This window comes from Pezoporus flaviventris, unplaced genomic scaffold, assembly GCF_033815535.1.
Source record: "Pezoporus flaviventris isolate CSIRO_AGI_PZ_B2104156 unplaced genomic scaffold, CSIRO_AGI_Pfla_v1 ptg000001l, whole genome shotgun sequence".
In the NCBI taxonomy this organism is placed as follows: Eukaryota; Metazoa; Chordata; class Aves; order Psittaciformes; family Psittacidae; genus Pezoporus; species Pezoporus flaviventris.
The window spans coordinates 18,866,230-18,891,995 of record NW_026892549.1 but is presented as its reverse complement, the minus strand read 5'-3'; the positions used below and the strand labels follow the sequence as shown (position 1 = coordinate 18,891,995).

The window sequence follows — 25,766 nt, the reverse complement described above, 5'->3', positions numbered from 1 at the left end:
TTTATCCAGTCCTTGTTACACCAACAGAGAGAATAAAAGTTATTGTTGCTTAGTTTCAATAGGTTAGATACTATTAAACACAAGATGCTTAATAATGTCATAGCAGAATGACTTCTTAGTTTATGTAAAATGTGGCATGTTAATTCAGAGATAAACCCAGAGGTTATAACAAGAGTGATTCCAAGTAGGAAACTGGGAGCCATATCTCAGTACAGACTGGGACAACCAGCCTCTCCTGCTACGCTATATCATCCACCCTAAGGTACAGAGTTATCTCCACAGATGTTATCTCCACTGATTTGGTGCCTCATATCTTCATTAATGTTTATTATCTTTTCCCCTCCTGCCCTGAAACTTTAAGTGTCCCTGGAAAAGTTTTATACTTTATTCTTTTCTTTAACTCTTGATAAGGAGCTTAATGCTCGTTACAAGATCCAAGGAAATTAAACTGTTTCTGGTTAGGCATGCAGTTTTGAGATAGGCAAATTTAATTCATAGCATATCAATTTAATATGCCTTTTCTCTCTAAATCTGAGCACTTCTCCAGCAGTAAAGGAAATAAAGCTTATCTATGAATATGCAATTATTCTGTATGACAAACAGCTGATTTGCTCAAGTTACAAAATTTATCTGTACACTAAATAAAGAGGCAAAGAAGTAACAATGTCCTATCAATGCTTCGAAAAAGAAAATCAACTTATATGGCAGCAGTGTCATTTCTTAAAATAAATGGCAGAGGTAGTGCACATGAATATTTTTCTTGATGGCAAAGCATGTATAAGAAAAAACAAGCAGGAATGAAATACAATACTGTCATACACAGAGATTTCCTAAAGTTAAATCATACAGGGCTACATTTTGAAATGGTTTATTAACAGCTTCTGTAATATTTAATCACATGCAATTCTGCAGGCCCTGAACAGAGCGCTATGTGCATAAACTATGTGGACAAAGCGCCTGCAATGCAACTCAAATATTTTACATTAAGTTTACACATTCACTTTCAGAGCAAGGTTAAGGTTTTTGGTTTTGAGAGACTGGGTTTTTTTTGGGGGGGGGGCGGGGAGGATGCAGGTTTTGGGAGGGGTATTTTGGTTAGGATTTTCTGTTTGGGGTTTTTGGTTTGGTGGTTGTCTGGGTTCTTTTGGTCTTTGCAGTTTGTTTTTTTTTTTTCAATGAAGAGCCATGAAAAGCCTGACACTAATGAGATTCTAGTTATAGCCAGGAAGGCAAAGCACAGCTGTGTCCAGGCCATCAAATATCTCAACACATGCTACATTGCCCCTCTCTGCTGTAACTCTTAGCAGCTTTTCTATGACACTTCCTTTAAGGCGTGATATCGCCCTCTAACATGAGTGTCCCACCAAATTTGAAAGGAGGCAGTGTTTTCACATCCCTCCTTCTTCAGCACTGAACTAGGGCCTAAAGAAAGTGGTTTCCCTTCTGCGCACCACATGAAAATACTGTTTCACTCCACAGTTGGACAGAAATCCGATTAAAAATACATAAGCCCTGTTCAAAACTGGATTCATTCTCCCCACAGCTCATCATCTCAACGTGCTGAAACATTCAACCATAACTGGGAGCAAATTTGTCCATTTGGAAAAAAGAGCCTCGATATTGCCACCAGAAGGCTCACAGACACTCATTAGCTCTCAAAATTAAAAGCACTTACCTCTTCAAGGACATCTGCAAGCTTACTAAGTATCTCCTCGGGAAGGCTCTGGAATGTAGGAACACTGCAATACAAGAGAAACCTTGATTAATTGATCCCTCTATATATGTCATAAATCTAGCTGCATCTAGTTCATCTGTCTTCCAGAGATATTTTGCCCTCACTGGCGTTCACCAGAAACATAGCATATATAATGGGAATATTATCATCTTCTAGCAGCCAAGATATATTATGTTTTGATGGAGGACCTCTTATAGTAAACATCTGGAGAACCACTTGTAAAGCTGGTAGTCAACTAAGAATAAATCAAAGATTTACTGGAATTAATCTGTGCTGCAAACCTGCTCAGTCACATGTGTGACTGTGCAGTTTTTTTCCTGATCTGCTTCCGTCCCATTGGATACAAATTAAAAACAAAAAGAAAGAAGGGGTGCAGGCAGCAGAAAAGATCAGCTTTAACCAGCCACAGACAAAAGACTGACAGAAAACACACACTGACATAAAAATGCAGAGCATGAAGCAGCTGCGAAGTCCAGGGGGACAGCATGGACACTGCCCAACCCAAGATGGACCCACTGTAAAAATTACCACGGACTTCTCCAGGAGTTTTACATTCAAGTTTGTTTCATTTCTTTTGCCAAAAAGGCACTTTTCCACATGTAAGGTAGCATTTCTCTTGGCAAAGCTCTCCCAGGCTGGACCTGCCTGTCAAGATGTGTGGGTAATGCAGCAATAAAGAGCCCATCAGCCCCTGGGTCACCAGGACTGAGATTTAAATTGTTCAGGATGATGGATATGAAGTTGGGTCTCCAAATCTCCTGCAACTCCCCTGACCTTGAAGCTGCATCTCTATTACCTTACAGCCTGCATAGCAAGAGTGTGGAGTCTCTGTCTTTAGACATATTCAAAATCCATCTGGACGTGGTCCTGAGTAACCAACACTAGATGGCCCTGCTTGAACAGTGGAGTTGGACCAGATGACCTCCAGAGGTCCTTGCAAACCCCAACCAGTCTGTGATTCTGCAATATCTTCATTTCTCATTCTTTATTTTCCACAAAACGTCAATGCTCATCAATATTCCCAAGTGATACTAAATGAAACACATAGACACAACGTACACTCCACAGGCAGAAAAGCAGCACTATACATGCTTTAATTAAAAATGCCTGCGATTGGTAGACTAATTAGCAATGCATCTACATGAAATATTAGTCTGAGCTAATACAGCTCTACCAAGGCTATTTCCAAGAACAGCTCACTCAAGAGATGCTTTATCACCTCCTATTACATGCTGCAAACACAGTCCTATGCTCCTAATATTAAATGGAGATCCCCAATGTATTGCTCTGATTTCAGCAACACTGATGATCAGGTGCAAAGCAAGGAGTGAGTGAGGTGTTGGGAGGAGTCTCCTACAGAGAGGTAAATATAACCCAGAATAAATCATGTTTTTGCTTTCACTAAGGCGTCACTTACTTTGGACACATAACTGCATAAGTTATCCTCTACATTTTGAAGAGCTAAAAAACCCAAACCAAATAAACCAAATCCACCACTTTTTGCAGCCCTGAACTCTGGAAAGCAAGCCCTGGCATGTGCCTTTGGGGCAATCACCCCACCTTTTTCAGGACTCTTAAACACCTCCTGGATGCACAATTTGGTGGCTGTTTTTGCACCCAAACTCCACCCACAAAAGCAAAGGGAGGTCTGAAGACTACTCCGTGAGCTTGATAGCAAATGCTTGGGGTTCTTCTCTGGGGAAAAGCACAAAGTGCCTGGTGAAGTGAATTTGTGTGCACAAGTAAAGCAGAATTTGCTTTTATTAACTTAAGCAATATGCCATGATGCAGTGAAATTAGAAAGCTGGGAAACTTTCATTCTCTGTTTAAAAAAAACAACAAAACTTCAGCTGAATGTATTAAATGATGACAAAATGAAACTGGACAACTAAGTGCAGAAAAATATGATTGTTCATGCTCTTAACATCTTTTGTTTATTCCTTAGGGAACACTCTTTTTCACTAGAAACACATGGCTTCACAATGTAACAAGATCAAACAGAAGCAACTAAAAAGGAATTATATTATGTCTGGGCCTAAGTATAAAATGAAAGTTCATTATACCAACTCTAGCATTCCCAAATGAGGAATAAACTTATGGGAGAAGATAATATTCCCAGATATCTGGTCAAATTTTACTGTGGTTGCACACAAGAGAATGCATCACAGAGTATTTTTTTACAGGTAATTCTATCTGTGCAATCCAAGGGAGAGTAGTGGAAGACACCTATTTTACATCAAATGTTTGAGATACAGAGAAATAGATATCAGCTCTGAAGAAATTCCACAGCTTACTTTTGATAACTTAGAATATTAAGTAAAGAGGAAAATGTCCTACAGAAATACTTACAACTTTAACACAGCAATGGAGCAGATAATAGGAAAATCAAGTTGTCGACAAAACAAACTCCAACTGCATCATATCACATCTGAGAAATACACACTATCACAGATTTGTGATAGTTTATGATGGTCCAGTATCCTCCTTAACAGCTGGTTGTGGCTGAAGTGACAATACAACCAAATTATATTTGAGTCTCAAAAGAGGTCTTACAGGACTGCCCATCAGTTTAATACCAAAAAAAAACCCTTTATTGAAAAAATACCTTTATAAAACAGTGGGGAGAAAGCATTTATTGACCTGTTAAAAGATGTTACGAAGTCAGGCAAACAGAGCTAAGGATAACACCGACAGAAGAACAAGATTAGAAAAGATGTTCAAGTGTACAAGACAATATTGAACATCTGGTTTGATTGTCCAGGTCAATAAAAATATAGCACCACTCCCTTCATAACAATATTGAACAGACTCATAAAATAGTCTTGTTTTCTTCTAAAATCTGCCTGCACTATTTAAAGATTTGCATTCAGAAATCAATGTTTTGGAGATTATTTCCATGTGGGTACTTGCATTCAAAGGGAAATGAAGCCTTGGCTCTAGAAGAACAGAAGAAAACAGGTGACCTGCAAATTGCTCCAAGTGGGAAAACACATGCTAAAGAGAGAATCAGGAGCGCAAGACTCAAATAAAATCTTTGAATATGTTGCAGCACAGCAAGAGGTAAGAAAAACTGTACTCTGATCTCTACAATTTTCTAAAAAAGTCTGAAAATATATGGAAGAGAATATTCAGCACTTGAGTTTAGATGTGTTCCTTATTTATGATAGAAGAAATCGCAGCAAATGGAGCTCCAAGTTGTTTTCACACCTGACCTTCTACTCATCTGCTGCCCTCCCTGCTCCTTGAAGTTACTTATGGTCATGCAGGTGTTAAAAAATATTTCCACCAAAATATTTATGCCTACTTTTCAGGTCTCCTTTGCAAAAGTGCAGTCCAAGATCCGCACGAAGATGCAGACCACCCTGCAAAGGTAGAACCTAACACGGCAAACCAGATCCCTAACTTAAGGAAATTTAATTTTAACAGCAAATGCCAACATGGTATTTTTTAAAAAATCAGTCCACAAACATCACAATGATTTATCACAGATGTGTGACTGCCATTGCAGGCAACAGGATGAGGAGCAACCTCTGACCTTCTCCAGGATCCCCAAGCCTCATTAGACTCTGACCACAAAAAGGAGAAGTAGCTGCACTGGTAGAGAAGCTGCACATGCTGGCATGGAAAGGTGACTTTTTTCTGGCTATTTTCTACACTATTCAGCTACATAACATTTTGTAGCAGATGACCGTCCAAATACCCAGTGAGGGCACCACAGGGAATTGCTCGCTGTCTACAGGAATGGCAGAGAAGCTATTCTGGTTGGCTCTGAAAGTGACACATTTTCACAGAGAACTCAACATGCTGAACAGAAGCTGCCAAAGCTGGGGAAAACAGCTGCACCAAAATGTCCATGTTGAATCCCCATCCCAACACAAAAAACAAAGACATGGCCAACCTGAAGGTAGTGAGAGGATGAGTGAATGGTCAGGTTTCCATCCCTAGTGATCTGCAGTCACTGAACTGCTCTCAACTTTCTGGCAGAAGTAACATCCAACTCTTATTCAGCCCTTTGATTCATCCCATGGGGTTACTGTTGTCCTAAACCAGCAGGGGCTTCCAAATAATACTAGCTGCACTGACGAGGTTGATTTTACCTAGAAAATACTCAGTGGCAGAGATGCCAGCACTCTAATAGGACGTTTATCTCCTGACACACATGAAAACTGTTCAGGGTCCTTGTGTTTTTCAGCCCAACACAAAAGCAGCTATTCACTTTCTAAATGCATTTCAAGAGATATTCCCCAAACTTTTGAAGGGTGTTCACTGAAATTGTTCATCCAGCATTCCTTGTGGGATAACTCCAAAACAAACCATTTACCTTTTACTATTGGATGTCACTGGTCTCTGCCTTGATGGGCAAGCACAGTTTAAAAATCAAGACAGAGCAGTAAAATGAAATGCAGTCTGTCTGCATTCCCTGAAACTCTTTGTTTTGCATCCAATTGGAGTGAAAGTTGAAAAATGCTAATGTCCTTGCTTTACCACATTTGGGATACACCTACAGCACTGTCTCTCTGCTCCGAAAGAACTAAAGCTAAATCTTACCTAGCAGAATCTGATGCTTCATACTCACAAAAAATGATGTTTTGAACAACTCAAGTTGGCAATGCTACATACAGGCAGTCTCCCACTGGCCATCCAGATGTGTCAAGTAGGGACTGCTGCCTCTGTCAGGATCATGGCCTTAAAAAAAAGAGAACTAAGAGATGTGGTTGCAGCCTGATTGATGAAAGTTTACAAAAATTTACTGTGTAATCTTTCATGCTGTCTTCTCTTTGCCTTCTTTAACTGGAAGATGTTGCACCAGAGAACCCCACATTTCCAGTGTTGACATCTGCCCTGAGATCTGATCGGTATCCCTTAAAGTGGGATCTTGTAGAAGATAGTTTCAGAAGGAACAAACTAAAAAATCTCTGTTGCTCCAAAACCATATTTAATTCTTCAGGGACAGATCCTGTCCCTGTCTGCATGTATGTTAACACAGCCATACAGAGTGAAAAAAATGCTGATTATGGAATAAATCCTAACCAAAGTGAGGAAAGTAGAGAGCAGAAGCACAAAGCAAGACCTGTCTCTTGTGGTCTGCACTATCGCATCTGTGCGATTTCATTCCAGTACTTTAAAAATGTATTTACATCCTAGTAAGCAGATTGCATGCTGAGTTTCAGGTCATCAGCAAAACCAGCTCGCAGGGTGCTCAGAGACTGGGGATTATCCAGTATCAGAAGTGCCCAGCAATGCCAGAGCGCTGCGATAATCCAGTGACTGGACCATGTATTAGCTTGCTGGGAAGAAAATGCAAAAATATTTGAAGAGGTGGTAGGACGGGAAGTATCTTTTGAAAGGTGAGAACAACTGAGAACTTGCCTGAGGCCAGCACAACTGCTGGATGTCTCTGTGCAAGAGACTGTGCAAAAGAAGCAAGTGTGAGGACTGAGTTACATATTGTGTATGTAACACAAAATTCATTACATATTGTATATGCAATGCAAAATTCATTTTGTATTGCAAACCTGCATCAAAATACAGTTCTTCTTTACTGTTAGATAAATAGGTATTAGTTGGAGTAGAAACTATTAAGTTTGTTTTTTTTTTTTCTCATGTGTAATTCCCACCACAATACAAGTGGCAGAAAATATGCACTTAGTTCTCTAGATACTCAGTCCTTACCCTATTATAAATGTCATTGGTAAGACAAAACCAGTTTTCCTGAAGCAATTTCCTGCATGTCCTGCTTAGCTTAAAGAATAATACGGAAAAGGAGAAAGGAAGATGGAGAGCAACACTCACGCTCACATTAATTACACTTAACGTCTGGCCTTGAAAACAGCTCATACAATGCAGCTCTGAGGAAGAGAACAGATTTGTTCTGCAGGTGTTGCAGATGCCTTGTCTGCTGCGCTAAAGCTACAAAAGCATTACAGTCATTTTCAATTTTTAATCTCAAAACGGGTGAAAATGTTATAGCTACAGTTTTAAAGCTTTTCTACTTGTAACACAGATCTTACTCTGGTAAATAAACTCCTCAAATTGGTTTGCAGTTAATTTTTTTTTTCTCCCAGACATCTGGCTATATACTAAGAGCTGCTATACCTATGAAAATGGGGGTGATGCAGAAAACAAATCATAGAATCATAGAATATCTCAAGTTGAATGGGACCCACAAGGATCATTGAGTCCAACTTCAAATGAACTGATCTTTTTCCTTATGAACAAAAATCTAAAGTAAAACAAGCACAAAAAGTTGCATATTTTTTTCCTCTCATGATGAAAAGATAATAACAATCTTAATGGATTAAGTGGCCTGCTGACATCACAAGGCAAATACTCTGATTTCCCTGTGGGGAATGTATAGGGGGTATGCAAAATGATTGCAAAAGGATGTGGTTGCACACCCTATTTTGGTCTAGGCTCTGTTTATGTTCAACAGGCTGCTTGGGTGCTGTGGAACATGATCTTCCCTTGCTTCTGTTAGTCCCTGTCTTTCCCTGACAGGGATTCATTATGACAGACAGCCCTCCTCGTTTTGCAGTCACTGAGGAGATTGTCGGATTTTTTAAAAAAACTAAATTGTCGCTGTCATGAGGAGTGGGAGGGAGAGAAATTAGCTGGTATGTAAACCCCTTCACCCATTTTACATGCGTCTATTCAAGATTATTCATCTTGAAAATGATAACTGATCCCAAAGAGCTGCGAATGCTCAATAGCACAAACCGCTTTGGAAACATCACTAAACTTTAAGCAGGCACAGTTTTGATTATTCAGCTCAACACAGAGGATTCCACACTGCCCAGCTGTGATCTCTTTGTGCCGGCCTATGGAGAAAACCTACACCTGCTATTAACATTTTAGTATGTTATGGATTTTTTTTCTGCTGTAGCATTTGATATTTCTTCATATTTGCAAACCAAATTATACCCAAGTCCTAAGGGAAAGCTTCTGTACCTTTCAACTCACACATCTTCTCCAAAAATGTCATATAGGTTATTAAAATAATGGCTGTTGCAAGAGGTCTCACACCTGTGTACCCTGCGTGTTTTGTTTCTATGATCCTGCATTTGCAACACAGATAAAATCAAACTGCCTGTGATTTGCAATATAATTGTTACCTCTTCAAAACAGTTTACTGTCAAGGAGTTTCTCTCCAACACCTTTTTTCCCCATTCTCTGGGAGGTTTCATGGGAAGCTATCCCTCATCATCTGTGGACAATCCCAGAATGGGTGCACCAAGCCCAACTTTTGCTTCTGCATCCTGACTGAAACTACAAATTCATCACTGTGGGCACCAGAATAAATTCAACCAAAAACCATTCTCTCTCACAAGCTGCTAATAACATGCCTAGAAAATGAAAGATGTTTGCGACTGACTCTCATGCTGTATCTCAAGAGTTCCTTAAACACTGATCAGTATTTTGAAGACACAGTAGTGTTAAATGAAATGACAAGTCACATTTGCATGCACAGTCCATTTTATCTTATTTCTCTAAATTGGTATTTACAGCATCTCCAAAACCAACTGAAGTCAGGTGTTTTGTCTCTAACAGATGTCTACTGCACTTGACAGCAAATTGTCATAATAATATCTTTTTCATGAAGACACCATACTATTTCCAAAGCATTACCTTGTTTTGCAGTGCTCGCTGCTGTTGTAATGCAGCTTCCTGCCTCCCTCCTTTTAACTGCCACCATTAAATGAACGTATTAAAAATATTTCCATAGTTTTTTCTCTTTTTTTTTCTTTTTTTTATAATTGCATATATCCAAAAGAAAAATAAGCTGTAAATGTTTTTAAATTATATTAATCATAAGCATTTCACGTTCTTTCAGGTAACTTCTTACAGCACCCACCAAAGGAAAGAGACACGAGAGCTGGGTCCCTATTACGAACTTTGCAAGAAAAAGTACTCCTCAGCAGACACATTGACTGAATCTACACAATTCACAAAGCAAGCACTGAAATATCTAAAAATCTTTTTTCATTATTGTTAATTACAAGAAGAGTCAGAAGACTTCTTGCACTATAGCAAATGAATAAGATAGGATAAAAACCATGGAAATCCTGCCCAACACATTCGTACGTAGTAAGGTGACCCTGAGGTGGGCAGCATCATCAACTGACAGATTCAGCAATAGCATCAGAACTACCTTGCAGGCAATCTTGAGCTCCTCACTCTGGAAGGATGCATCTGAGATGATTTACTGAGAGACAAGCCCAAAGAAAAGCAGTTTAGATCAGTAGATTATCACTGAGAATAATCTTTCAGGTATAGACTTAGTTACCTCCTCTGCAGAGAAAAAAGCTACAAAAAAAGCACCAAAGTCCAGAACAGTTTGTTCCTCTTTGTGGTGGAAGCCTAGGAAAACCACATTTACATGAAATCATGAAAATGGTCCCATGTAAATCCATCTCAGAGTGTTTGATAGAGGCATTTGTAACCTTCCTGCAGACAAGTAGTGTTGGTGCAAACCCCAGGTAACACCAGCAAGTACTTCAAGACATCCAGGATATCCTAACCAGCTTAATTCAGTGATTCTAACCCTCCTAATTTCTAATCTGCACAGCCCCGGGGCAATGTTGAATTACTACTTAGTTGGAGACACAAGAAGAACACTGACATTAAGATTTGTTCAAGGCAAAAGTACACAGCCAGAAAATCCCTTCCTATTTTAAGCAAAGAAATTCTCTCAGCAGTGTGCTTATTTGCCAGTCGCAGCAGAAAGGACAGCACACACATTATTGATTTGGGGGTGTAATTCAGGACATTCATCCTCTGTGAAGCTCTGAAGGCTAACAGATGGTGGCTCATCTTAATTTCTTATTTCTAGTGGCTTCTATTCCTACTCTTGGGGATGCTGCTGCTCTTGCTCTGTCTTTTCGTAGAAGAGATCTGTTACCTCTGAATGTCTTTTTAAGATATTCTAGGGACCTTTGCCTGAGTTGAGTTTGGATTTACTTGAAATTTGTAATACTACATGTTTTAGGAGGCTCAGCACACCAAATACTTCTAAAATGCCTCTAAAGCCACAACTGATACACCTTTCTTTCTCCAGGATAAGCCACAGTTCCCTTATGGAATTAAAGAACTGAGAAGAATGATTTAATCTTTCAGTTTACAATGCTGTTGATTTTCTTCTCCCCTCAGTAAAACCCTTGCATCTTGGGAGCCCAAAATTTGCTATGCACAACAAGCCTCTGCAGCATTTTATTTTCAGTGCTGAAAATAAAACACAGATGAAAATTAATTAAATGTTGAAGATTTTCAAGTGGCTTGGATTATATTGGAGAAATAATCAAATAAGCTTGACAGATTTGAAATATGGGTTGAAAATTCAATTGTTTAAGAAAACATAATCTTGGGAATATTACAGACAGGCAACCAATATAATGTGTAACAAAAAACCCAAACAAAAAAAAAATTGTGCTGGGAAGACATTTGCAATTATTCACTACGACTCTACTCAGCTGCTGTCAATCCTTGCCTATCACTTCCTTTGCATTTGCCCAAAGAACAGCCCATCTAAGGGTTGCAACCGTAAAAACTGCTCCCAGATTCCTGATTATAAAACATCTCTGTTAAAACCAGGTATAACCCTATGCCCAGGCTCACTCTGAAGACCCTGCTGAGAGCACAGCATCCAACCCACACAACCTTCAAACTGGATCATCTTGGGTTTGGATGAGGATCAGTGAGAGCACATATCCAGCCATGCAGATGTACTGGAAGGTGCAAAGCACTCCAGGTACAAAGTGGTTTCCTGGGTTCAGCAGTAGAAGTCACTTTTTCTCCTTCTTAGTAGCTGGTGCAGTGCTGTGGTTTTGACTTTCAGCCTGGGAATAGTGCTGATAACACCAGTGTTTTTAGTTGTTGCTAAGTAATGTTTACTCTGACCAAGGACTTTGTGAGTCTCATGCTCTGCCAGGGAGGAGGGGCACAAGAAGCCAGGAGGAAGCAGAGCCAGGACACCTGACCCAAACTAGCCAAAGAGGTATTCCATACCACAGCACGTCATGCCCCACATATAGATGGGGTCAGTTACCCGGAAGGGCTAGATCACTGCTCAGGTCGGGATGGGTATCGGTCAGCAGGTGGTGAGCAGTTGTATTCTCTTCCCTTGTTATTTCCCTTATCGTTATTACTATTGGTGGTAGCAGTAGTGGGTTTATGTTATACCTTAGTTACTGGACTGATCTCAACCCGTGGGAGTTACATTCTTTCCATTCTTCTCCCCATCCCTCCAGGAGAGGGGGTTAGGGCGGAGTGAGAGAGTGGCTGCGTGGTTCTGAGTTACCGACTGGGCTTTAACCACAACAGTTCTTTGTGGTGACCCAGATGGGTGCCAGGCCATCTGATCCACACAGTCCAGTAAATCCGATTGGCCCTTACCTCCACCTGGCTGGTCACATCTTGTTGATAGGGACTAGTCTTTATCATAGGAGCTGGAGTAAAATCAGCTCTTCTACTTTCTGGCCAGAAGCAAGCAGTGAGACTAACCAACCAGGGCCAGATGATCCATGCAATGGTTGCTCTTTTGCTGAAGGGGCAACTCTCAGGAAATTTTGTGTTGGATCCAACATGCATTGGATCTGTTGCCACTACAATCACAACAGATGTTTAACTGTGCTCTTTTATTCTTTTCTTTTCCATTATTTTTTTCTGCTGCAATGTGAATACTTCACTAACTTCTATCAATTTGTTGCTAATCAACACATTACAGAAGATCAGCAGACTGCACAGATGCCTCTGTATTCCAAGAACGAATCTCTGCAGGCACATGTCAATCCTTCTGAACTGACAGAGCACTGAGATCATTGAAAAAATGGTTATTCAGGTACATTGACTTATTCAAGGCCTCATAGCATCTTGATAAAAAAACACTATCATGCATGTTTAGAAGGAAAACTCTTAGATTAAAGTCTGACTCATTGACAGACATCAAAATACAGTCAAAAGAAGTGAGCAACATGTGTTGAAAGCACTTCCCATAAATCTATTTCTGTAATTTCTATTTTATTGGTGATCATTCTTCAGATTTGCAGATGAGTCAATTTACTCCTCTCAGGTGATTAACATCTAACAAAATAGCCCAAATATTCGATAATTCAGTTTTGGAACAGGAATGCAGATCACACCTACAGCATCACAGCAGGCACACAAGCATTGAAAGACTTGAAACAAGGTAGCCAGGTCCTCCCCAATAACTTTGTCCAAAAAAGCTCAGTTAACATTCATTGGAATAATGAATTTTTTATTCAATATGGATTCAGTGATTATCACCTGCATGGGAGAAAGATCAGATGGTGAAGATCATCTTACAGGTGAAGGAAGACAAGGTTCAGTGGAATTAGAAATCAGATAAACTGAGATTTTTATCTCATTTCCCAGTTTCTAGCAAGAAGGCAAGCAGTGGAACAGCATTATCCAGAACAAAGCCATCTTAATCTGGGAGCATCTTCATATTAAGGTTGGATATTTTCCCATAAAGACACACTTTCCCTTTCTCTAATAAAAATCCTGCGGTATATATCTAGGAAGGCTGTAATGGATCTTGGTGGCTTAGAAAAAAATGTTAACTTTTCAGTTGGCTTTTAGACATCCAGGACCTCATGAAGACAGCATTGGGAGCAGTTTACTTATGAAAGGTGGAAATTTCTTGAAACATCAGTTTAACCTGTCATCTGAAGACACAAAGGAACAAAATATCCTGGATTTCTGGTGCCATATGGAAGGGTAAATCACATTAGCCTGGACTTGAAAATCCAGATCATGGATTGCAACACTGGTTTCCTCCAAAGGAGGATCCAGGAGATGCTGAGCATCAGCTTTCCCTACAACTACAGTGGAGTAGTTGCCATGCTGTTCAGCACATCTACTCCTTTCAGACTTTTTTATGCTGTTTTGATTAGCTCAACTTCCCAATCTGTTTTGAAGGAGGGTTTTACCAGGTGACCCCTGGGACCCTTCAAACATGGACTACTCTTTTATTCTGTGCTCCAAAAGAAAATGCTGATTTCTTCTGTATTTACCTACTCTAGAAAGGGCTTATACTTTATTTAGTTTGTCCAAATACCCAGCCAAATTGATTTTTTTAAATAACGCCTTTTATCTTTCCACCCTAGCAGAAAGCTTTAAAAATCCTGTTAATATGGATGTGTGTGTTCATGCACACGCCTATTGCCATTTGTTTTGAAAGTTATCTTCAAAGTTTTGTATATCTAGCAGTTTGGATTTTCTTGTTAAAATCAGTATGCCATTGATTTATAGTGTGCTTTGGCCAAAAGGTCCTCCTTAGCCTCCTTGTTAGCAGCTTAACAAGAATACAAACTCACTGCAGGTCAGCTGTAATTTTCTAAATACTTATGAAGTTGAGGATTTTTACTATCTCCCTAAGGACACTTTAGCCTTAGCCCGATTTGTCTTCATCTGTAGTCCAATTTAACAGCATAATTCCTGCAAGTAAGTTCTTTGAGATAATTTTCATTGTATGTAATGCCCTTTCTATGTTCTCTACACTTTAAAATATACATTTCTGATTTCATTGTGAACTGGCTGAGGCACATGGTAAATCTGACTTCATTGAGCTGCAGACACTCTTCATCTTTTTTTCCAGAAATTATTATGCTGGTTATCACTGTCTATATAAAGTTTAAATTATTCTTATTTGCATTACCTTGTTTTTTTTGAAGTCACAAGTAATATGCTGCTCCATTGTTACAGTTTAAGTCACTCTGGTGATTACTATCCTCCTTAGTTTTCAGTTATCTATGAGTTCTATTTATTGGCAAATGACTTGTGCAATATTTCCAGAGAGAGTATATAATTGATTTTAAAATGCATTCCTGACGCTCGTAAAAGTAATAAAAATGTCACCTTCTGCATGCACATTAAAAATTCATCCCATGCATGCAGAGAATGAATGCATAAAATTATCATTATGATGTGCAAATGTACTAGATACAGGAAAGTGAGACCAGTCTCTGACTGGACATAAAAATTTTTAATAGATCTGTGTTCAAATGGCATTATTTATTGAACTTTTCTAAAGTTGCTGAAGAGAAAATGCTCCCATTAATAACATAGTCCACTCTAGCTTGTTTACAAAACGTGATTTGTACCATTATTAACAAGAATGTGGATCCTTTGTGAAATTAGGATTAGTTCCCTTAAATAAAAGCCCCAAAATACACCATTTCATGTTAGATGATCCTATCCAGACATTTTATCTATGTGACTACTTTTCTGATAAGCACATATGCCAAAGGGGAGACTATTAGAATTTGAAATCTACTCCCAGTCAAAACAGAACTTCAACACTTATTTAAAGTTCAGCAACTCATACCTGAGTTTGCTGTGGACAGTCCTCTCCATGAAATCAGGCCAATGGAGGTGCTGTCATTCATCTTTTCTCTTCTGAAATGCCTGCATGCAGCTTCTAAACTACTATCTCTTTTTTTTTTTTTTTAATATCAGATTTTTTTTTTTTTAATATCAGAATTTGTATTAAAATCACCAAAAGATTCAAACCAGCCTGCCCATGTGGACAGGACATAGAAATAACTCTGGGGAAAAAAAAAACTCTTTTTCTTGACTTGAGCACTTTTCTCAAGCAACCAGATGTTGTATCACAATGATTTTTTTTCAACTCCTCCTTAACTTTAATCTTGGCTAAAGAAGTGATAAGCCTTTCAGAGTAGTCTGCTCAATTCTTATTTTTTATCTGCTCGGCAAAAAGTAATATTAACACCGTGAGTCACTAGCTCCTCTCAAGATTCCCGTGAGACTTCCTAAAATTGAGTGTAGAAGAAGAAATTAAAATCCATACTTTGCTCACATGGATTATTTTTCATAAGCATGAAAAAACCTCCTATTCCCACATCAAGATTTTTTCTTGATATTGGATCCCTGCGCTGAAGCCCCAGTCATTTGGCAGCCTTGCTGAGGACCCAGGATTGGAAGGACTGCAAAGCATACACAGGATGACGAGCTTTCGTCCTCTGTTTGCCCTAATTCAAATGCAAATACCTTCAGGAGTTCAGTATCAAGGATTTTCTATGTTTCAGGTTGTGGTGATGATAGCTTGTTATTCTTAAGATACTTTGTAGGGTTATTTAAATACAGTAGTGCCCTGGGTTCAGCTGTAGCAGTCATTTTCTCTCCTTAGCAGCTGGTGCAGTGCTGTGGTTTTGACTTTCAGCCTGAGAACAAAGCTGATAACACCGATGTTTTTAGTTGCTGCTAAGTAATGTTTACTCTGACCAAGGACTTTGTGAGCCTCATGCTGTGCCAGGGAGGAGGGGAAGCCGGGAGGAAGCAGAGACAGGACACCTGACCCAAACTGACCAAAGAGGTATTCCATACCACAGCACGTCACGCCCAGTATATAAACTGGGGGCAGTTACCCAGAAGGCCTAGACCACTGCTCAGGTCAGGCTGGGTATTGGTCAGTGGGTGGTGAGCAGTTGTACTCTCTTCCCTTGTTATTTCCCTTATCATTATTATTAGTGGTGGTAGCAGTAGTGGTTTGTGTTATACCTTAGTTACTGGACTGTTCTTATATCAACCCATGGGAGTTACATTCTTTCCATTCTCCTCCCCCATCCCTCCGGGAGCAGGGGGGAACAAGCCGGGGGAGTGAGAGAGTGGCTGCATGTTTCTGAGTTACAGTTGGGCTTAAACCATGACAAGTAGTTTGAAATGGTTTAACCTAGCAGAATATCTCAGTTTAGGCTCTAGCAACAGCCAGGTTTGCTGGAGGTTGTTTGTAACCCCAGCCTGACATTGCTCTGCCTGCATCTTCTCATTCTGAGCAACTATTTTGTGACCAAAACCTACTAATACGGGATTTATCTTTTAAGTACCAGCATCAAGATGTAGTTGACACCTTCTAAAGAGGCAGAAAAACCCTCAGAGCAGGAACCGTCTTCCCAGATCCTCAAAGTACACACAACAAAAGCCATAATTTTAAAACAGAAACCAAGCTATAATTTAAATTTAAATTCATCGACAGTTTCTTAGGAAAGAAAAACACTTGCTTCTCCAAAAGAAATATTTATTAAAACAGTCATGCAGCATGGCCATTCAAAAACTACCTTTATGTGCTACCACAGTTTGCCACATGTTTTTTCTTGGAAGATCTCATGAACATATTTGCAAGCATTGAAACAGTGGGTGTACTGAGAAGGCTGTTCTCAGCCTTTCTTGGGAAAATTTATCTGTCTGGCAGGGAAAAATGCCTTAATTGTTGAGCCAAAAAAAGCATCTCATTGAACTGAGTTTCTCCTGAGTTCAAGGTCAAGCATTAGTGCACATCTTGTGGAGAGTCTCTTCAGCTGGAGACTCTCCACTGGCAGATACTGAAAATTGGCCACCCCAATCTGACACCACCATAGTTAGGACATTATCCTGAGGAGCAGGTTTAGGTCAACCTGAGAATGAGAACAAACCTGATCTTGGACTATCAGATACAAGCACGTATTTTTTGGCTTAAAGCAGATTGAAGAAAGATCAGACCAATTTCTCTCCAGTTTCATGAAACCTTCTACATTCACTCGCAGCTTCACTTCACCTGGAAATTCCCAAATAGGAGCCAGATTCTTTGTTTTCTTCAAATCAACATGAGATTAACACTTTCAATTCAACAAAGGGGAAAATGTAGTTCATTAAAAGCCCTTACTTTTTCCTGGTTAGGTAATTAACAAAAATCCCCCTCTCCAGGCACTAACAGCCTTGCCCATGTAAGTAATTTGAGCAATTAATCAGAAAATTGGCTCATATCACTTAAGAGACTATTTTCACCCATACTCTGATAGGAAGACAGACACCATGAATTAGGGGTGAGGAAGACACAATAATCAATTTACCAAACCTATAATCTGTGGGAATTTGCTAATCAAATAAGTTAATTTTACTCAGTAGGATTTCACACTAAAGAAAAGCTTCTGAATGAGATCTACTGTCATAAATAGGATTCTGTGAAATGCCAATGGCTACTGTAACAATTTATTTTCTGCTAATTATACGTGACTATCTTTAGATCAGTACTTTCTATATCTTCATCCTTCAGCTTGTTAAACCATTCTGAAAGGAAACTACTATTTGTATAAGAAAGGCAAATTGCCAAGTCTCAAGACAATTACAAATAATGAGATATACATCTAAACACCTATTTCTAATCACATTAAAGGCTTTGTACTTAATCTTTCTTGTACTTTGCTAACATAACATAACATAACAATTACCAGGTAAGTTATACGTACTCTACTCAGAGAGATGAAGATGTGTCCGGAGAATGGCATATACAGGGCCTTTTCTAGTCTTCAAGCATACCACAGTAAAACTTGGAACTTAACCTATTCAATGTGTTTTCCTATTGGAAAAGCACCTTCAGGTTTGAATAGTCAAATAGCCTTCCTATTTTCACATCATCACAGTACACTGCCCCCACAGCAACAGACCATAATGCTCAAACCAGCACCAATGTGGGTTTTTTTTTTTTGCAACTGTGATACTCCTGGTACTTCACAGTCCACTGCTGTCGTACCTCCCTGACTTCTCAATTCCCCCATGCTCTTTCTTCAACAGTTCTGTACTTTGATGGATGTAGTCTCCATCCAAGACTGCAGACTTTGCACATCTGTATGTGCTGCCCTGTCCATCCAAACAAGCTGCATTTAACAATCACAAGCTAAAAATAGAATTATAGAATTATAGAAATACTTCAAATACTCAGAATAGCATGGACTCAGGCTGAAACAAAAGCATGAATACCACATTCAAAACATCCCCCTTGGAGTGAGTTTCTTCCTTGTAAAACCTACTGGTTCACACCAGAAAACACTATAAACATTTTTTCTAGCCTTTGAAGACAAATGTCCAATTTCATACAATGGATTACTTAAAGAGAAGTATAAAATTCATCACCTGCATTATACATCTCACCTTGTTCGAAATTACAGGACAGAGATAGAGAAGCACGCAGAGGAAGATGCAATGTTTGGAACCATGTAAATCCCAAAGATACAGAAAATATCCTCAGCAGCTGGCCAGGTAGTGGGACGTGTTTCATAAGCCACCACTATCCATCATGCTCTACAACCTGTGTCCAGCCCACAGTGGTAATCTCTCATTCATACTGTTACAGGAAGCTCAGAAATCCACTGCTATTGCAGCACAGTGATAATCCCAGTGATAAGAAATTAAGAGGTACTAGATAAGTAAACTCAGTGAAAGTCAAACTCAGTGACAGAAAAGAGTAAATCAGGAAATATCTGACATACTTCATTTGCTCCTAGGTCCATCAGTAGTCATGGGGGATTGTAGGGGTTTTGTCTGGGTATCAAGGAGGAACAGAACCTGTCACTTTCAGCAAAGAAACAGTAAAAGCTCCCTAAACCACCATATTAAGATTTATTGCAAATATTTATTAAAGCCAATTTTATTCTTTTATCTGCCAAATCAGCTATTGACAAGCTCACCAAGCTGTAGACATGCAACACATAGGATATAAAAGTGGATAGGTGCAAACCAATTGCATTAGAATGACACATTTAAGAATCCTTCACTTGAACGTTTTGCAGAAATAAAATCTAGATACAGAAAGGATCTTTTTCTCCTTATGAACCATCATTTTTATCCCATGGATATAATGAAATATTTCACTCACACCTCTAATTGCACCCAAATAGCAAATTAGCAGCCTTTTCTATGCCGAGACTTCATCTCCAACTCAGCATGCTTTCACATCTCTAACAGAAGCTACAGCATATTTCTGTAATGCCAAGGCCAAAATTAGATGTGCTGTTCCTTGCCAGAGTACCAAAGGGTGGCCTCACTATACACTTCCTAGCAGACAAGCCAACAGAGGGCTGAAGTTTAATGAGCTATTCATTTGAAAGCATGCCCAGGTCTTTACTTAATTTGGCCTTTAAAGTCTAATAGAGTTCAGAGTACCAGATGTGCTCCTGAGTTACATATTGTAACAAGACAAATTCAAAGACCCTCTCCCTGTTCTTCATCTCAATATGGTTTGTTTTGCATTCAGCAACATGGTTTATTTGCAGTCAGCAACTGTTTCATCCAGATTACTAACAAAGATTAAAATCACCCCTTCAGAATAATCTAGACCAATTCATGTGTTTTATGCTCTCATATGCATGGCTCCAATTTGCACAGGCAGTAATAGTTTATTTTATTTCAAAGCTCCTAAAAGCCAGTGCTTGATATTTCATTTTTTCTTGAAAAAACATAGACTATGACACATATTAATCCAAAAGGATTTCTAATCAACAAAACATTACATCATCTATATTCAAATGCATACATCTGAATAGTTTTGTGTTTATGAAGAGTTAAGTGGATGACAGCTAATCAGGCTCTTGAAGAAATCTTTGTTCTTGTTGAAATACATTTTTTTACAAAGGTTTACCAAATGGCTCAGGAAAAAAAAAAAAATCCAGTGGCAAGTGGCACATCAATTTCCATTTTTCTATTAGTTTGCTTCTGTCTGATCCACTGCTGGGTTATCTGGGCAATATGATAACTGTCAGCCACCCATAAGGAAAGATGAAATGAAGGCTAAAGCCTTTGATATGCAAGTTTGCTGACAAAAGCATATGGGTGATTTTGTTGTTTTGATTTGTTTGGGGTTTTTGTTGCCCATTGTGGTTCTCTTCAAAAGCACCACAGATTTTGACTGACTTTTCCAGCAGAGAGAAACACCACTTCATAATCTGTCTAAATGCATTTAAGTAGCAGTTATGAAATGCCTCTAGTTGTGGATCTGCACAGGATCTTACTGATTTATAGAAAATTAATGCCAATTAGATAATGTGAAGAAATAACACCTTTCTTTGTCTTTTGCAAGACAAAGAAGAAGGTTGTGGCTGGTAGACAAAGGTGGTGGCGATATATTCTGTGAGGATTTATTTCTTAAAGGAAGAACTGGCACCACCTAAGCACCACATTATGGGAGTAACTCCAGTTATAGAATCATAGAATCACAGAAGAGTTAGGGTTGGAAAGGATCTTAACATCTAGTTCCAACACCCCCTGCCATGGGCAGGGACACCTCACACTAAACCATGTCACCCAAGGCTCTGTCCAACCTGGCCTTGAACATCACCAGGGATGGAGCATTCACAGCTCCCCTGGGCAACCCATTCCAGTGCCTCACCACCCTTACAGTAAAGAACTTCTTCCATATGTCCAACCTAAACTTCCCCTGTTTAAGTTTGAACCCGTTACCCCTTGTCCTATCACTACAGTTCCTAAGGAAGAGTCCCTCTCACGGGTTGAGAGTCACGGGTTGAGAGTCAAGCAGTTTAATAACTAAAATAAAGTAAAACATAGTGATAATAGAAGGAATGTCAATTATAATAATAATAATAGGAAACAGCAAGAGAAGAAATGAAAGCTCAGAAAACACAAGTGATGCACAATACTACTGCTCACCACCTGTTGACTGATACCCAGCCCCATCTGAGCAGTGATCAATCCCTTCTGAGTGACTTCCCCCAGTTTATGTACTTCATATGGGAGGTGCTCCAGTCCCCTGATCATCCTCGTGGCCCTCCACTGGACTTGTTCGAACAGTTCCATGTCCTTTTTATGTTGAGGACACCAGAACTGCACACAATACTCCAGATGAGGTCTCACAAGAGCAGAGTAGAGGGGCAGGATCACCTCCTTCGACCTGCTGGTCACACTCCTTTTGATGCAGCCCAGGATACGGTTGGCTTTTTGGGCTGCAAGCGCACACTGAAGCCGGCTCATGTTCATTTTCTCATTGACCAACACCCCCAAGTCCTTCTCCACAGGGCTGCTCTGAATCTCTTCTCTGCCCAACCTGTAGCTGTGCCTGGGATTGCTCCGACCCAGGTGTAGGACCTTGCTCTTGGCATGTTATCCCAAATTTTCTTTTCTTCCTTAGCTGAGACAATTCAACTTCCAATGCTCTGATTTAGGACACACATCCTTTAGACCAGGCAATCAGTTTTAGAACTGTGTTTCTAAAACTTTCTTTATAATGAGCCCAAAGCATGTTTTTAGCTAACACCATGTTACTAAGCACTACTAAAACCAGTGCCAGGTGAAAGCAACAATGACAGGTTGTTTTCATCAACCAGCAAAATGCTGGGTCTTTGCACTGCAAACTACTTCATAAATACTGAGCAGCTTCACATCAAATTTAAACTTTAATGAATCCTTCATGAAAAAGTGAACTCTAAGTTAATACACTACTAACTACTTACTGACATTGTAATTCCTGCCTGAATGCTTCAGACCAAATCTTCATGTCACCAGAAGTCACTATTTCCACTCAAACCTGACACAAGACTTTGAGGGTTTGGGAAAGGTTGTAAGCATGGGCCGAAAATATGATGCTGAACTAGACACAGGCTAGAAAGCCTAGAAGAGTAACTGCTAGTAACCTAGAAAGGTAACTGCTGTTTATTGTCATTTTGATGCCCATCAGGTCATTGTAAAAATAATCCTGTTTAAGACCCAGCAATGAAACTAATGTAAAGAAATCACTCTTAGGTATCAGGTTAGCCTTTTCAACCAGCAATTAAGCAGTTGCCATGGAAATGAAGCTGATCCTCCCTGACTTATTTTTCTTATATGTGGTGGTCATTATGCGAAGTATTATTTCTCACTGTGGTATTTTGCCTTGATAAATACCTAGATTTGAAATAAGATGATCATGCTTTTAACTACTTGGGCATATACAAGCCCCGGTTTCTTTTTCCCACCAAGGCTACTGACTGCAAAAGTCCCAGCTATATTTATTTAACAGACAATTTTCAAAGTTCAGTTCACATTACTTTAAATAAAATGTGAAGTCATAGAAAACACATGACATTGCTTTGTAGCCACGGGTATTTATTAGTGCTCACCAGTGCCACAAAAAACAAAAAAGAGAGAGTTTGAAAAAGGAAAACAGCAAGGTGATGCAAAAAAAACTATACACCAGGAGTCCACTAGAAAGCAAAACAAACATGATGGGTACAATTCCTGTTAAGAAAGTAATATTTTTTATTTAAGAGGTCTATCCAACACTGGCTGAGTAACTAGCACACCTGTATCAGTCTTCTGCCATCACTCTCCTCTGGAGCTGGGCAATGCATTAGGGCAGGCCTTTTCCCTCATCTTGAACCAGCTCTATGTTAGTTCATTGTTATCCATTTGCTGCCAGATTGCATTTAATTCCACTCTGCCTAGTGCCACTTGTCCAACCACAACACCAAAATGCAGAGGCACCAACAAATCTGAAAGTGGCCCTCAAGGTCCCTTTCAAGTGAAGGTCTACTTTTTGGCTGGCTCTAAGCCTTTTCCCTAATTTATACCTGGATGCACATACACTAAAGACAACTCTGTCCCACCATCTAGGCTGTCAATGGAGACATGGAGTATTTGTCCCAGTATCAATTCCTGCCTTACTCTGTGTCCTGGGTTCTGGGTTTAAACCACAACACTCTGCTTTTCCCTGGTACAAGCTAAACATCAAAGCTCTTAATTACCCCTCTTCTAAGCCTGACAATCTTGCCAGCTTTCAACCCATCTAAACATCAGTGCATCTCAGACCATCCATCCTCAGCTTCCAAATGACAATGCTGCAGGCAACAGTGTCAAAAGCCTTTGTATGACATCTGCTTTTCTCCCCTCATCCTCGTATTCATTTCATCATGCATCCATCACTAAGAGAGCACAGATTTTTTTCATTATTTCTAAAATATTTCATCAACAAATTATTCAGCCCTAAAGCTGCATTTTTCATCAAATAAATGGTTTGCCAAAATGCTTTGCTTGGCATTGTGTATTTGCAGGCAAATTCAGATTTTTCATCAGGATCAAAAGGCAGTTATTGGATACACTGTTATCAAACATGAAGCCTAAGACATCCTTCTAGCAATTAGTCTGTACTCAAACTTTCCCACCATCTGTGGAAAAAAAAAGGCACTTTTTCTGCTACTTTCTCTACCAAACATTGCACATATTTTAAGAATTTCAATTTGCACACAGATAAACATGACTTCCTTGCAGTCCATTAGTAATTATCTAGAAGCTTTCTTTACCAGAGACCTCAGCTGGTTTTCCAATTACCAACTCAGAAACTAAACTTCAGCCTGTAACCTGTCAAGCAATGCTCAGGTTACTCATTCATCTGAAAAATAATACCAATAAAGATAAGAATCCTCCTTTCACATAGGAGATGATATAAGTTGTTGTGGGGTTGGAACTAGATGATCTTAAGGTCCTTTCAAACCCTAACTATTCTGTGATTCTATGATTATTAGTTGAGCACAAGGAAGTGAAGTTTGGAAGCTTCCAACTGTATTTCTACCACTACATAAAAGTTTTGAGTGGCTGCCACCAAGGCTAGCCTCACTGTCTGGTCAAAAAGCAAAAAAGCAAAATCTTTTAAAGCAGACAAGTGGTATTGCCAAAATCTTTCTCCTGATGTCATGGTTTAGACCCAGCCAGTAACTCAGCATCACACAGCCATTCACTCACCCCTCTCTCCGCTCTGGTGGGATACGGAGGAGAATTGAAAGAATGTAAACCCCATGGGTTGAGAGTCAAACAATTTAATAACTAAAAGTAAAATATAGTGATAATAGAAGGAATATCAATAATAATAATAGGAAACAGCAAGAGAAGAAATGAAAGCTCAGAAAACACAAGTGATGCACAATACAACTGCTCACCACCCACTGACTGATACCCAGCCCCGTTTGAGCAGTGATCAACCCCTTCTGGGTGACTTCCCCCAGTTTATATACTGGGCATGGCGTGCTGTGGTATGGAATATCCCTTTGGTTAGTTTGGGTCAGGTGTCCTGTCTCTTCTTCCTCCTGGATTCTTGTGCCCCTCCTCACTGGCAGAGCATGGGAAACTGAAAAGTCCTTGATCAGGGTCAGCACTACTGGGAGACGACTAAAACAGTGGTGCTTTATCAGTGCTGTTCTCAGACCAAAGCCGAAACACAGCACTGTACCAGCTACTAGGTAGAAAAAAATAACTGTTACAGGTGGAACCAGGACACCTGAGCATTGCTGACTGATTCTTTTGAGGACAGCAGACTGCTAGATGCTTTGGCGAGTATCTATTTGTAACTTGAACATGAAAATAGACACAAGAATAGGTACTGTCTGGCAGGATAACATGTTGGATAGGTGGGTAAACTTTTTTTATGAGAAGCATCAGACACATGGACAAGCTCTGAAATGTCTGTGATTATCAAAAGGCTGCACATTTAACCAAGGGCTCCAAAACTGCCCTTGGGGCCCATGAGGGAAGATGATAGTTAAATAGCTCATGGGAAACTTACCCTTGTTAGGGTAAAAAAAGTTAAGAGACAGACCTGGATCCTCAAAACAATCATGTTGTCTTTGATTTCCACCCAGCAAGGTGAGTCCACCTTGCAGAGACTTTGAAAGCAGACAGATGCAATATGCCCTCCTAAGACTGCTGTTTGTGCTTTCACTTTGATTTCCAGCCCATTGATTCATATTGTTTCAATAGTTAAGACTTACTTTGCCATAACACCAGGCTTATTGCTATCTAGCTCAACTTCTCACCACATTGCTTCCCTTTATTTAAAAGTCTTTTATTAAAGACTTTTCCCTGCAAAGCCTATCAACTGTGACTGTGTTACTCTGTTGTCTTCTCTAGGTTAGACTACATGTACCCAGCTCCTTGCAGCCCTCAAATGTCAGGCATCTTTTCCATTTCCACGACTCTTCTCTCAACTCTGTGCAATGTACCTGTTTGTGTCCCTCTTGAATATGGACACCCGAATTGAATGAGGCCTTACAGCTGCAGAGAGTACAACATATGCAAGCTCATGCAATAGCCCTGTCCATTCAAGGACTTTTTTTTTTTTTTGTCCTAGCATTGCACTAGTTTCATTTCCAGCCACTGATGCAGACCCTCCAACCTCTTTCTAAGCCAGCTATCAGCTGCTTCATACCAGGTCAAGCTCTTCACAGGTGTCTGATTACAGAATGTCAATGCTTCCACACATCAT

The 25,766-nt window shown here is 39.6% G+C and overlaps 1 protein-coding gene across 3 annotated transcripts in view; it reads right to left on the bottom strand.

The window, feature by feature from the left end:
* Positions 1-25,766, bottom strand: part of PRKG1 (protein kinase cGMP-dependent 1) — a 483,102-nt gene that overhangs the window by 139,347 nt on the left and 317,989 nt on the right. For all 3 annotated transcript variants that reach the window (XM_061446715.1, XM_061446714.1, XM_061446725.1), the window contains exon 5: positions 1,676-1,739. In XM_061446715.1, coding sequence (XP_061302699.1) covers positions 1,676-1,739 — 64 coding nt within the window. The remainder of the gene's footprint in view (positions 1-1,675; positions 1,740-25,766) is intronic.